This window comes from Aphelocoma coerulescens, chromosome 13 (genome assembly GCF_041296385.1).
Source record: "Aphelocoma coerulescens isolate FSJ_1873_10779 chromosome 13, UR_Acoe_1.0, whole genome shotgun sequence".
NCBI classification, from domain to species: domain Eukaryota; kingdom Metazoa; phylum Chordata; class Aves; order Passeriformes; family Corvidae; genus Aphelocoma; species Aphelocoma coerulescens.
In genome coordinates this window covers 10,497,743-10,512,422 of record NC_091027.1, presented here as the reverse complement: position 1 = coordinate 10,512,422, position 14,680 = coordinate 10,497,743, and the positions used below count along the sequence as shown (strand labels likewise).

Here is a 14,680-nt window from a genome sequence, read left to right as displayed (position 1 = left end):
GAAGTATGATATCCCATTCAATTACTGTATAAATAGCCTATACTTTATCCTATACAACGATTTCACATTCCCAGATCAAAACATTTCATGAAGCATTTTGCAGATGTGGCTCCAGGCTGTTTTCTGATCCAATGAACATTATGAGATGATGTGAATGAAATGTCACTAAATAGGGTAAAGATATCTGGAGATGCAGTAATTCTGCCTGATTACTTTGAAATGTCAGAGTTCTCCAGCTCCTTGTTGGGGATGATGGCTTTCTCTGGAGCCTTTCCAAGGAGGAGGAAGACAAGATTTGGGGATTCAATGCTTCTTCTTTTCTAAGTATTGTTAGTATTTTATGTATGTTAAGTGTCAGTAAAAATAAGTTATTTTCATGAAAGACTAAGTTATTGCAAAAGAACACTTGCCCATGGGAACCTAACTTCAGAATGACAGGATTCCCCAAGCTCAGGTTACCAAAGACTTTCACTTGTGTGAACAAGGCAGTACAGATGAGATGCCAGTACAAACTAGATCCACATTCATGGATGTAACAGGATCAAACAGGATAATGAAGCATTTCTTTCACAATTCTCCAATTCTTCATCTTTTATGAAGGTGACTGTAAGGAAGTGTTAAGTAGATAAATGCACCAAGATTGAAAATATGAAAGAGAATAAAAAAAGAGATGTCTGTTCACGTAACACTGTGAAAAACATCTCAGCCCCACGCAAAAAATTTAAAAAGACATAGTGTTTCTGAAAACATAAAAAGAAGCAATTTGAAGAAAGTCAATCTATTAGGAAATTGCCATCAATTTAAGAAAGTGGTGCAATGTGACTTAAAAAAAAAAAAAAGCCAAAAATCCCATCAGGCCAGAAAGAGGATGGATTTGGGAGAGAACTGCTCAGGAGGGCAGGGCTCCAATGATTTTCCTGGGCTGGTTGTGGCTGAAGCAGCCCCATGCGCTGCCTGTGCCACCTTCTGCAAAGGAAAACAAAGCATTTCTGTTTTAAAAGAGCCAAAGGAATTAGATATAACTGACGAGCCCGGAACAGCATCCTGCAATCTGTTTACATTTCTAAAGTGAGCCCAGAGTAACTGCACTCCAATTTTCCCCAACTCATTATGTAAAATAGAAGCCAGCTGAAAGCCAGTGTGGGGCCACCAAATGCCTTCATTAGCTTTCAGTTCTGTTCCAGTAAAAATGCAGCCAAAATCTCCTGGGTTCAGAGAGGCTGAAATTCTAGCCTTAACAGCCTTTTACTTCCTCAACACTGTACAGCTTCAGCAAGATTTTCTGCCAGTTAGTTTGGACCTAACAAGCCATTTCCCCATTAACACAAAACACAATGTGTCCAGGGGTATTAAGCATTTTCAACAAGGCCCTGTTTTACAGTCACTCCAAGAATGACAATGCCAAATTACGAATCTAAGACAGATGTTTGCCAGATGTGCTGAGCACCTCACTTAAATGCTGGATGCAGAGCTCTTCCAAAATGCTGTAAGGGTTGTACCAGCTGCATTTAGATAGGCTGATCCCTGAGTTTCTGCTTATGGGAAACTATTCCTAAGGAAAAAATTCTCCAGAAAAAGGGCACATCTCTCACATACCTATAAGAGAATGAAGGATGAAATCTGATGGCAACCACTGAAGAGAACAAATGGGAAAGGAATGGGAAGATGTGGATGGAGAGGTGCAGTGCTGGGAGCACGACTTCATAGAATCATCATAAAATGGTTTGGATCGGAAGGGACCTTAAAGCTCATTTCACCCAGTTCCACTCCCTGCCACGAGCAGGGACACCTTCCACTAGACCAGGTTGCTCCAAGCCCTGTCCAACCTTGCCTTGAACACTTCCAGGGATGGGACAGCCGCAGCTTCTCTGGGCAGCCTGTGCCAGGGACTCACGACACTCACAGGGAAGAATTTCTTCCTAAAAATCCAATCCCTGACCTCACTGATGGCATTGAGTCCATGGGAAAGAGCATCTCCCTCACCACACACCACTGTGATGTGTCTGTACAGCTCAAACAATGGAGTGTTTGAGATAGAGATGAGATTCTGAGTGGACCAAAATCTCTCCCTTCCCTTCCAAGCCCCTGCCCAGAAGCACCTGAGAATGTAACACCCACCCCACAGTCCCACACTGCCACAGCCTTTGCATGGCTCACAGCGAGTTCACAGCACTTAAAGTCCTTGAGCTGAGTAGGTATTCATGCCACTTCTTTTTTGTTCTATATTATTCTAGAATTCAAGTATAGATACTTGAACACTGGCCATATGAAAATAGCACTGCAGCAATTTTCTTTTAAGACTGTTTTACAACTCAAGCCAGAAGGACGCAGCAGAACCCAGAGTACACTTACTCTTCAAAAACTTACACAATACATTGGACACTCCAACCAAAAATATATATTTCTAAATCTTTCCCTCAGCACAGCTTTGTTAAAAAAAAAAAAAGACCAAATATCTGAGATTTCTGCAAACCCTCAAGAGATGCTGCTATTGCTTCCAGTTTACCTGCAAGGCACCCAGGTGCTATGCCAAGGGTGAGCTGCACATGGCTGATCCAGCTGTCAGTCTTTATTCAGAGATAGAAGTCTTTATATCAGTTTACTCATGGGCAGGTTATGAGAATCACATTTCCAAACCATTTGCTTTAATTTGCTATGCTGGTGCTCCCAGAGGAGTGTTAAGATGGGGCTTAGATAACGCTCCCACAGCAAGTAACTGCAAACCTAAAGTTAAATCTGCTTTTCCACAAATATGCAGGAACATTTGCTTCCTGGCAACATTCCTGTTAGTAAACCAATTTGCTAAAATATTCATGAATAGCGAACTTCAGGGCCATGGATACAGCCAAATGCTTACATATGACAATACAACTAAATATTCACCACAAATGTTTTCACAGTATTTGGCTTGTTCTAGATTAAATGAAAAAAAACCAACCCTATAACAATGACTGGCATTCAGCATCCTGGATTCCACTGGAAAACCTCTAGTGAGGAGATTGTCTGGTGTTCGACAAGGACTCCCAAGACTGCCCTGCGCCCTCAGAGTCCTTGTACGTGTCTAAACACTGCAGAGAGACCACAGGGCACCAACATCTCCAAACCTGCCCCAAAACCGCCTGGTGAGCTTCTATGCCAGAACAGGTAAATAAGGATCAATAAATAAAGCCCCACTAAAATTTCATATATTACTCTGAAATAATTTGAAAAATAAAATTCCCCCCATTCTTGAAAAACAGCAAAACTCTTAACTAAACTGCCAGCGTGGCAGACTAAAAGCAAGGAAGGAAGAGGAAAGCCTTGACAGATCCTGACAGGAGACTGCAGTCACTGCAGGAAGAGACAAACCCCATGCACCCCATGGCAAACCTCTTCCAGGTGAGCCTTTGTTCAGCCCATCAGGCTGTTTGCAGTGCAAACAACCCTCATTCAAAAGGTAAATAGAAATGTCTTCCTTTGGATACATCACACCAATCAACTTTTTACTATGAAGGTTATCTTTAAATATTTAAATACTTAGATACATTTCAGTTGTGACCTCCCTCCCCATTGCATGGCTCATTCCTTCTCAATTTTTAACCTAAAGAGCAGAAGAGACTGAGCTCTGTTTTACTCCATCACAGGGGTTCATTACCATGGGGATATTTTTTTTCAACCAAGACCATTATGAGATGAGGAGGCTGAAATTGCACTTGTATAATTCCAGTATTTCCTTTCCCTTCCAGAGATGCAAATCCAAACATGGGTCATCTCTTTATACCAGGACAGCAGCTGGACGAGTTTCAAACCCTGCTGTCCTGAATGCCAAGGACAGCACAATCCCACACTTAAAGACATAGTGCTCCTCTTTGGATCACTCATTACCAGTTTCATCCCTGCTCGGGCACAAGGATTCTGTGTTCTGTAGCCCTGGCCCAACCATATCCCTCCTCCACCCCTGCAAAAACCTACAGAAAAACCAGTACATGCCAGGGGATTTTATAGGGACTTAGAATTGGGATGATTTAACAAAGAGTTCTGATGCCTTTTTCTGTGACCTTGAGAAAGTCTCTGGCTCTCCTCTAGACTGCAATTCCTCTTCTGTAATGGGTGGATTACTATTTTCCTGGCATGCAAAGGTGTTGTGAGGTCTAATTCATTAATCTTTGTAAAGCATTCTAGGACACTTTGATGGAAAATGCAAAATATTATCAGTAAAAGCCTTCAATTTAAATCTCACCTGGAAGCCTTCCTCTTACTCCTTAATTTGTGATTGATCCCCACACAATTAGAGGTAATGGGATTTACATGTAGACTCCAGCAGTGGAGCAGACCCAACAGGAATGTGCCAGCAAGAGCAGCAGTGCTAATCCACAGGAAGGAGTTGGACAACTGGTGCCTGCACTGTGGGATCCATGGCTGAATGCTGCACCCCTGGACTGCACCAGGACAAACTGAATCAGCTCTGGGCAAAGGGATGGGGCACAGAGGCCCCTGCCACCGCAGCACCCATCCCTACACCACCACCCAGCAATGACAGGACAAAGAGTAATGGCTTCATGCTGTCAAGAAAGCAGGGTTAGACTGGATATTAGGAAGAAATGAATCCCTGTGAGGGTGGTGAGGCCCTGGCACAGGTTCTCCAGAGAAGCTGTAGCTGCTCCATCCCTAGAAATATTCACGGCCAGGTTGGATGGGGCTTGGAGCAACCTGGGATAGTGGAAGGTGTCCCTGCCCGTGGCAGGGATGTTGGAACTGGATGAACTGTAAGGTCCCTTGCAACCCAAACCAGTCAATGATGATTCTATGATGCTCCTAACACAACCCCGTTCCCCATTCCTACAACTGCACTGATAATTAACTGTGTGCTTTACATTTGAAATTAATCTCTATTAATTGGGTTTTTAGCAGAAAAAAAAGTTTCTACCCAAAGAGATTTCAAGCCATGAGCAGACACAATAAATCTGCACATCACTCATTACTTCCCTATGTCAAGTTTTATTATTTGTGGAAGCAGTTGCATTTCAGGCAGGAGAGGAAAGACAGATAACCTCACCCCTGGCACTCTGTGAGCCCCTGATGAAAGAAGAGCTTCAATACTACATGCAAAAAAACAACTGGGAAATTACAAAGGGCTTTATCAGTACCCCATGCTGTGAAGTGCTCATCTTAACTAGTATTCCCATGACTTCAGGACATCTCTGGTAGTATTCAGCCCTCTCAAGCATATTAGCAAGAACTGCCTGTTTAATCCTGGAGCAGAGAGGCAGGAAAGGAGCCAAGGCTGGGGGAAGCTGGACCAGCTTTTTCCTTGCAGCCACCTAATTGAATCTGGACCATCCAGCCTGTTGGTATTCCCAGGCACTCAGAATTTCAATTTTCTCCATGGATTTTTATACTGAGCACCCAGAAAAATTAGCATTTGTGCTGAGTAGCTTTTAATCAACTGTTCTCAAGTGTCAATCCTTTTTATCTTTAAAGCACTTCTAAATCTCCCTGCCTCAATCTCCCCTAGCCCTAAAATTTATTCTAGGCATTTGTTTTCCTTCATTCAGCTTCCAGCACCCTTTACCATGATCTAATCATCTTAATCTTTAATGCTCATCTCTACCTTTTAACCTTTCCAGTTTTCATTTAAAGCAATCTCTCCATCTCTCTCAGGTTTGCGGCTTTTTTATTTACTGTGAAATTAAGATTTTCCCTGGCCTCTGTCTCAGCACAGAGCTGGAGGTTTCCTATGGAGAGTCCCCTGGCATCAAGCTGCATGTCACTTCTCAAAAGGTGACTTGTGGGGGCCTTAAGTAAATCAGCAATTTTTTTCTGTTGATTCAATTTATGTAATTTTAGAGAAATGACAGCGACTTCAAAAGTGTTACAGTATTTGTTTTAATTCATTTGAAATTACTTGGGCAATGGCATGTGCTAGCCTTTCCTTCCACTGGGAAAACTATGGATGTAGACACTTCATAGAATATTTTAGTTTGGAAAAGACCTTTAAGATAATTGAGTTGGGAAAAAAAGCAGATAAAACTTTTGAGGATCCAAGCTCTTTTCAGGACTGTGAGAGGTTCAGCAATGCAGAAGGTCAGTAAATGTGTCACTTTTTAATCATGACTTTGTTATATTATGCCCCACTTTGCTGGCATTTCTCCAGTTTTATACCACTTGAAGCATTTTGGAAAATTGCTGATGGAATGGTGAGAGTTAGTATTAGATTTAACACACTAAAAAAAGCAAAAACTTTCTTTAATGTTTCCTACATAAGGCTCTTCAGTATTTCAGTATGGCTTGAGCTCCCAAATTAATGTACAATAAACATGAACCTGACTTGCAAAGAAAAGCAGTGTGGACACAGTGAGGTCAGACTGCCACCAAATTGCAACAAGCATGTGTCAGATGCAAAGACCACACAAAAATAGATAGGAAGACAAACACCCCCAACATAATGAACGTTGCAGATAGCGGCACCAAAGTCGGCACAGGAACTTCCACTGGTAAACACAAACCACCTCCCTGCTTCTCTTCCCACACTCTTTAATTTGATTCTCCATCCTCCTTCCTCTGTTCCGTCCCCCACCACAACTGCTAAGGCTGTGCATCAAAAAAACTTCATTATCATCTCTCAGCTTTCCTGAAAGCACTGCAGTGAAGGTTTAGCAGATCCAGGCTTGGAGCAGATGCCACCCTAAAGCCACCTGCATCTGATTTCCCTGCCCTCAAGAACATCAAGCTGAAACTTAGGGTGCTTCAAACTGAGACCACCTCATGCCAGCATTGTCTTCCTCCACACCATGGAGATTTAGGCTGAGCTTTTCTATTTTCAACATGCAAGCAGTTCCTCTCATACTTTACATTCATGGAGGGCAGGGATTACTACACAGTACTGGGTGCTGGTGTGGTCCTCCAGCAAGGGAGCCAGGCTGCCCATTCCATTAACCATGGGCTGCAGTGACTCCAGTTCAACCAGTACATCATCAAGTTATAAGGGAGAAACAAATTAGAAAGAATAATTCTCACTTTCCTTTTTTAAGATGTTAATATTACTGCTGAAATATCCTTTAATTCCTTTGTTCACTATCTGATACCTAATATGAAGCCATTTGGTTTTATGGGAGATATTATGTCCATACACATCAAGACTGGCAACTGGAGAAGATTAATAGACAGGCCCGTAAGTAAGACGAGACAGGTAACAGTCACCAAATAAAACTGTTCATGGGGGTCATGGTCATGACCGTTGTAAGCAGATGCTACACAATTTCATATTAAAAAAAAAAAAAAGCCACATCACAGTTACTCCTGCACTCCCCAAATGGCTATTGCCTCAAGTTGGAGCTATAAAAACACCAAGAATGCTGGATAGGGATCACATTAGATAACACCACTTTTTCCACTAGCTTCATCCACGGTGTGTGTTCCTCCATTTCAGCTTCACTGACTAGAACTAAAATCTGTCACTGGTCTACGTAGAGTCCCAGCACCAGGGAAACAGAGATTTAATTTTGGCCAAGCAGAAGCAGGTAATGGCCCTGCTATGAGAAGTTCCAGTGCACATAATTCACCTTTTGATTGACTATGTCAAATTCAGTGTCCATCACAGTATTCCAGTCCCACTTTCCCGCCCACCTGTGGGATTCCCATTATGGCCATGAGGTCCCCAGCAAAGGTTTTCTGTTACTAATATGTAATTAAAGATCTCTTTTTGTTGGACTTCTTTAGTATCTCTGCTCCTTTTGATTCTTTTTCTTATGCCTAAACTTTCCCCGTTCTTGTTATTGGCATTTAATTTCTAGTGAAAGACCACCTATACGAGGGAGTTTCACAACTGACTCTTAGAGAGCCAAGATTTCCCTTCCATGAATTTCAGGAATGTAAGCATTCCATTTTCTCTTAAAATGGAAAATACTTTTCAAGATCTTAAATCTATTCCTAGAAAATTCCTATTACCAAAGTTAGGAGCAGACTAACAGTCCCATGTTCACATCCTCACATAAATCAATGGAATTTCCATAATTTACCCCAAAGATTGATGCACTCTGTTTATTAGGTGTGAAGCTATCAGTCACATTTAAGAGCAGTCAGCCTGAAAAGCCAGGTAAAATTGATCCCTCCCCAAAAGGCTAAGCGGAAGGAGCTGAAAAAGCAGTGTGGGAATAGAAAGGAATCCCTCTGGAATTCAGTTTAATAAGAACTGTATCAGCTCTACTGACAGCAAACACATTCATTCATTTTATATAGCTCTTATCTCTCTTTATAACACTTCGAACTCCTAATGTATTTACACTGGACATTGAAATGATCATTAGAGGCTCGACCTCCATGGCAAAGCCCCCAGTCTCCTCCCAGAGGGATTCACTGCCTTCCTCCCAGCAGCCCTGTTCCCAGCTTGCTGCCACTGAAGCAGTCTGTCAGCACTGCTGCAAAGTTAAATCAGCAAATATTAATTGCCAGCTGGGAAAAGTGCCATTAGTTCACACTCAGATTTTTTCCAGCTGGAAAGACAGAGAGTGTTAAATGGAGCAGATTTCCTTCCAGCCTCCAAACCAGCAATGGAGCGGGTCTGCCTGTTCTGCAAGCACACAATGAGCAAAACATTCAACACCTTCCCAGAGATGTTTTGAAATGCTATTCTGCAGAACAAATTACTCCTGGAAGTAACAAAGCACAGATCTAACACACGGACAACAAATAAAGTACAGAGGAAATAAACCACCACCACCTGAGGCTGAATTCATATGTATTTGAGATTACTGCAGTGATACGAGTTATCAGCCTGCTTGTTTGCTTTTTTCCAGGTTTGTAATTTATTTACATTCAAGCATAGAAAATTTTCTGTCAACATGCAGAAGATTATAATTTTCCTTAATTATAAAAAAACTTTTTCAGAACTGGAAGGAAGATAGAGTAGTTGAAAATGAAAGATGCCATTACCTAAGGTCAAGAAATCATAAGATTATGGGATGATATGGGCTGGAAGAGGCTTCCATCAAAACATTTAGTGCAGGGTCAGACCAGGTTGCTCAGGGCTGTTTCCCAGTCAGGTTCTGAAAGCTCTCAGAGATGGAGATGGCACCTGGGCAGCCTGTTCCAGCACTCAACCAACCTCCAAGGGAAAGCCATCTCCTTATATCAGGCTGAACATCTCGTTTCAGCTGTGCCCTTTGCTTTTCATTCTCTCTCCATGCAGGGCCAGGTTCCATCCTCTACTACGCTACCTGTGCATATATGTCCTGAGAGAACACATTATTCTGGCTCCTTCAATGTGCAAACACACTCACGTGTGCACAAGCACAGTAACCCAGCACACAGCCATGCACACTTTGGAAGACTTCATATATAAATTCATGGCATGAAATATTGTTCTGAGCAACAGTGTAAGCCTCAAACCAAACAGTGGGACTTATTGTGTAACAGAAAGGAGAAAGACAGGTGGTTTTCCACAGAGATTTCTTTTGAAATTATGTACAAAATTTGTGCAAAATTATGATTTACTATGGGGCAAGAAATGACCTTGTATAAGAAGGAAAATTACTGTCAGATACTTGCTTAAAAAAGACATATATATTTTAAGCAATGGGACAAAATTATTGAAAAATTAGTACTGACATTTCAGCAGAGAAGGAGAATACCAGACATGAAGATGCTTTTAAAGCACACCATCTCTCTGCATAAAATTCTGTCAGATATCATAAAATTAGAGCTTTAGTATAAGTTGGACTGAATGGACAGAAAACAATACATTAAGTAATTGATACAGGTACAGTGAACTTACATAATGGAAAGTTCAAGAATTTGGTCAACTAAGTTGGATCGAATTCATGCCAGAGCACAAACTCAATCTGACCAGCTGCAGCACAAAGCTGCTGTACAGGCTGGCAAGAAAAGCTGAGCTTTTTATAAAAAACTCAATCCACCTGGATAAAGGGAGGATGTCAGAACCACAGAAAATAACGAATGAGCTTGGGCAAGCAAACATGGCTGCCTTCCTCTAGCAAGGGCTTGGCTGATGCACAGGAGCTTTGAGATTGCTGATCAAGCAGAAAAAAAGCAAGTAGGGAAAGAAAGAAGGGGAAAAACTACTCCCTAAATCCTGAAAATGGAAAAGCGCAGCTCTAACCAGAATTTCTCTAATGTATGTGAACTGCTAGGGAAGTGCATTGCTGGTATTTCTGGAAGAAAGGGAAGAAAAACTATTATACAGTGTCTGCACAGCTTTTGCTGGACTAAAATAATGAGAGAAAAGTGAGTGAAGAGACAGAGTGGGTGTAAACAGTCAAAAGGAAAGAAAAATGAACAGAAGAGGAAAAAAGGGGACTAGTGCCATGAAAAAGCAAAGCATAGTCCAAAATACTGTGCTAAAATGATATAACCTCGTTATCCAAGGCATTTATTCTAATAGGAACATTTTCAGGCCAAATGCTCATTCTGGACATCTGTGGGACAGTTGTCATTATAAGCACAGTTATCTTTCCAGTGTTCATGGGTACTGGGAGAGCTTTTGGGGAAGAAAACCTTCCTTGACCAGTCTGGCACACAGTAAAAGCACTTTTATCTTTATGTAGTTTCTTACCTTGTAAAAATCACCAACACCTAAATAAAATGACTATGGAAACTCACAAAACAGTGAAAACATAGAAAATGAAAAGAACCTGCCACATGGTAGAGAAGTCCTAAACAGAATATTTTCCTATGGGAAAACCAAACTGTATTTCACACCAGGAAAGACAACCAGATCAAGGAGAATGTGAACGGCTATGAGTGGGATTGACATTTCTCCTGAGATGTCTGGATTTAGGACTTCTGCTTCACAGTATTTCCCTTGGGACTTCAAACTCCCAAGTGAAGTTTCCCACCTATTTATCATTTGCTTTGTCAACTGAGGAAAACGGACTGCATTTATAGTTTTGTGTATGGGGAACTGTGCTGCAACAGAGGCTGCAAGATAAAGCCTGGGGAGATCACTCCTGCTGAGATCTCTCATTGCTTCTTCCACATTTCTGTAAGTTTTTTCAATGTTTTGGACTCTCGGGATTTCAAGGAGCTATTTCATTACAGGCTGGGCCAAGGAGAAATCAGTCATTTTCCCAGGGACAAATTCTCTTCTGCTCTTCCTAATACTATTGCTGGTACAGAATGCAAATTCGGGCTACTGGAGCAATGCTTCTACTCACACAGGAGGTATGTGCTATCCACTAGTATTTACAAAGCACTTCACATCTGATAATTATGCTAAAAGACCAAAAAATCCTTTCCCAAAATACACAAAAGAAAACAAATCTCTCTCTTTGCTTTATTATCAATTTACTGTGGATAGACCTAGCTCAGCCAAAGTAGAATCAGGTATTTGATCTCTGTCATACCTTAAGACCATCCAGTTTGTCACTGATAACTGGGCAAACTGGCAGAGCACACACAAACATCCAGTCTGCAGTGCCCCTCAGCTCTACACAGAAATTTAAGTCTTAATTGAACAAGTCAACTGGAACAAAAAAACAAGAAGCAACCCTCTCATCTGTCTGACTGTACTCAAATAATTAAATTACCTACTTGATCGAAAGCAGAAAGAAAACATGTGCTTATTGCTAGATGTACACCTGAGCAACCTGGTCCAGTGGAAGGTGTCCCTGACCACACCAATGGGGTTGGAACAGGAGGCTCATTAAGGTCCCTTCCAACCCAAAACATTTTGGGATTCTATGATTTTGCACCTTTAAGATTTTTCTCCAGTCAAAATCTTACACTTCATGTTACACTTATAATGGTGCTTAAAAACCTGTACCTTAATTGCTGACTGAAAATTTTGATTTAAAAGAAACCACTATCATTCTTGATTTAGAAAGAGGAGACTAAAGTACCAATAAACAGAGCGATACACAGAAGGTTACTCAGGAACTGCATGTCAGAAAAAAGGGCTGAAGCCAAGTATTTCTATGGAGTCCCACTCTGTGGGATTATTCCCCACTTAAGGTAAACTTTTTTCTGTATGTTATCTCTGCAGACAGAGGTGTGAAGTACATTTTTATTTATTCACGTGGGAAGAGAAGTGAGCTTGTTTCTTTCTTCCCTTCCATAAAGCTGTTATTCTGCTGAAAAACAGATTTAAGCAGTGCTCCCTGGCAAGAGTTCGAGGGTTACTTTAAACTGGGACACAAAACTCCTACTTTCTGACATCATTTCATGGTGTGTTCAGGGAGGTATTCATGCGTGACATTGTATCATTAGGTATAATACAGCCACTGCAGGGGCTGATTACTGCAATAAGAACTCATTTTCTTTAACACTATATGCGATAAGGAATGAATAAAAACCCAGGCCAGAAGCACTGTCATAAAAAGGTGGGTAATGTCAAGAACGAAAAACCTGAAGACTGTTTTTTGGTAGTCAGGGGAAGAAAATCCCCTGAATCGAGTGGGGGGTGCTGAGCATCTCTGAAATTAAGACTTCCCCTTTCTTTGCAAGGTTTGTCATGATGCAGAAGCCCACCGGCATCTTACTCAGGGATGGACACTGTTTCCAGCCTGATCCTTATCCTCTGACTTGATACTCAGAGGCAGAAGCACAGCAGTTGGAGCAAGGCACAAGTGTCCTTTTTAAATGCTCTTTTTTAATGTGACAAGCAAAAAATCCCTCTTTGCCTTGATATGCTTACGTGCTTGAAATATGCCTTAGGGTGACCCCTCTCCATGATTAACTTCATATAAGGTCTATTGATTCTAATTACCCGCTTTGGTAAATTTAGAGGCTGCCTGTGACAAACTAACCCAGGGTGTTCACCAAGTCAATGCTCTGACCAGCTGTGTTGTCCTCTCCACATCCAGATCTTCAAAACAAATGAGACTTCACAATGCACTGCAAAGCAGTGCCTACATACCTCTGGAAAAATTTGGTCACAGTCTCCAAGTCTTCCCCAAGACACAAGAAGAACAATGCTTTTCTATCTCCAACGGGTATCACAAGGACATATTAATGAGACTCTTCAAATGGGCTCCTGTTTCTTAAACAGGCTCTTCTAGCATCATATTAGTAACGAAGAACTCGTGATGGGTAGCTCTATATACAGCCAATCTCCTTGGGGGCTTAAGTGAGCTGAAGATAAAGGAATTATTTTCATATTTGATCACGTAAATGTCACTGGATATACTTACAACAACCCACCTAAATCTTCCTGTAGGTGTATGGAGTCATATTTGACAATGAGCTTTCAAGTAAAATAATTTACAACTTCTTCCATTCCCTGGCATTTTATCACACGCTCCTACTCCTGCAGTCTCTCTTGATGACAGGATGGTACATGGCATACAAAATATTAATGGGAAAGACATGGACTGGATTTGGTGCAAGGATGATAAAGAAATTTGCTATTGAGCTGGTAGAAGAGCTCCCAATGCATGCATGCCACTGGTAACCAGAACTGTCTTTAAATTTATTTAACATCTGTCCCCACTCCTCTTATTTCATTTAAACAGATCCTTTCCTTTGCCTGTCATATGTCTAACTAGGTTTTTGTTTCTTAATGTTGCAACAAACTTTTGTTTATACCATCTACTTTTTCTTAACATCTTTGTCTTGTTCAAAGCCTTTTCAAACGAATTGGATTGTAAAAAGTTATTACACTGGCAGCTGAAAGTACTGAGCAGCACACCTACAGTGCACACAATGCATACAGTGATGTTAATTATTTACCAGTTCCCAGTATGATTACATTTTGCATGGTAATGGCACTCAGGGGCTTAATAGCTGCATAAAACATTGTGTATGTTCTCTGCTGTCCTGGAATAAATCACCCCTGAAAAATTTAGCTCTTAGAAATAAAACATACCATTCAGCCATTTATGAGGATTACGACAAGTGATGAAAGCTCTACAGAAGTATTTACTTTCAACAATGGCCTACCTTTGAAGAAACAGTCCTTGCTGTGGATAATGTAGATTTTCTTCCTCTGCAGACACGAGGCTCGATGCAGCTGACAGTGATTTTCATAGAACCTGCCATCAGATCCACAGACGGGCATGTAGCTGGACTTGCAATCCTCGACACACCTGCATTCAGGCTGGTTCGTGTCCCTGTTCACCACACACTTGCTGCCCCGCCCGCAGTACTTCTTCTCACAGGATGCATGCAGGCCATCCTGTCCGTAGAGCACTGGGAAGAGCAGAAAATGCCACCGTGAGCCACATTTGCCTCAACAGACCACACGTGGCTGCTGCAGCAGCACAGCCCTGACAGGAGCAAAAGTGACAAAGGTTTTGGAGGTAAAAAATGCTCCCCTTTGAACAGCAGCAGCTTGAAGGGAGTGCTCAGATCTGCACTCCCAGACTTCCAGCTCTCCCTTATCACAACACTGAGCATGTGCTCGAAGTGCTTTACTGGAAAGTGGTGGACACATGGCCCTGTTCTTTTAGCTCTTCACGATGCTAGAGCCTAGAATAAAACCCAGTGAGAGCACTTCTGTGCTCACACTTTGACTGTGAGTTACATTCAGAAAGCAATTCTGAAACCCTACACTACTCCAGCCACAAAACTCAGCCAAGTGCCCTGAGTGCCAGCACTCAGCTCCCGTCCACACTTAGAGTCCAACTCCCACCCTGGGAGTCAGAAGCTTCCACCCAGAAGCAGAGCATCCTCCAAGCTAAAATTCACACAGGTTTCAAGGAAAGCTCAGACAAAAAACTGCTGAAAGCTTTTGAAAAAAATAACCCCC

At 41.7% G+C, this 14,680-nt stretch overlaps 1 protein-coding gene across 8 annotated transcripts in view; it reads right to left on the bottom strand.

Moving 5' to 3' along the window:
- The window catches only part of FSTL4 (follistatin like 4), a 217,575-nt gene that overhangs the window by 137,177 nt on the left and 65,718 nt on the right, over positions 1-14,680 (bottom strand). For all 8 annotated transcript variants that reach the window (XM_069028746.1, XM_069028753.1, XM_069028748.1 and 5 more), the window contains one exon: positions 13,873-14,121. In XM_069028746.1, coding sequence (XP_068884847.1) covers positions 13,873-14,121 — 249 coding nt within the window. The remainder of the gene's footprint in view (positions 1-13,872; positions 14,122-14,680) is intronic.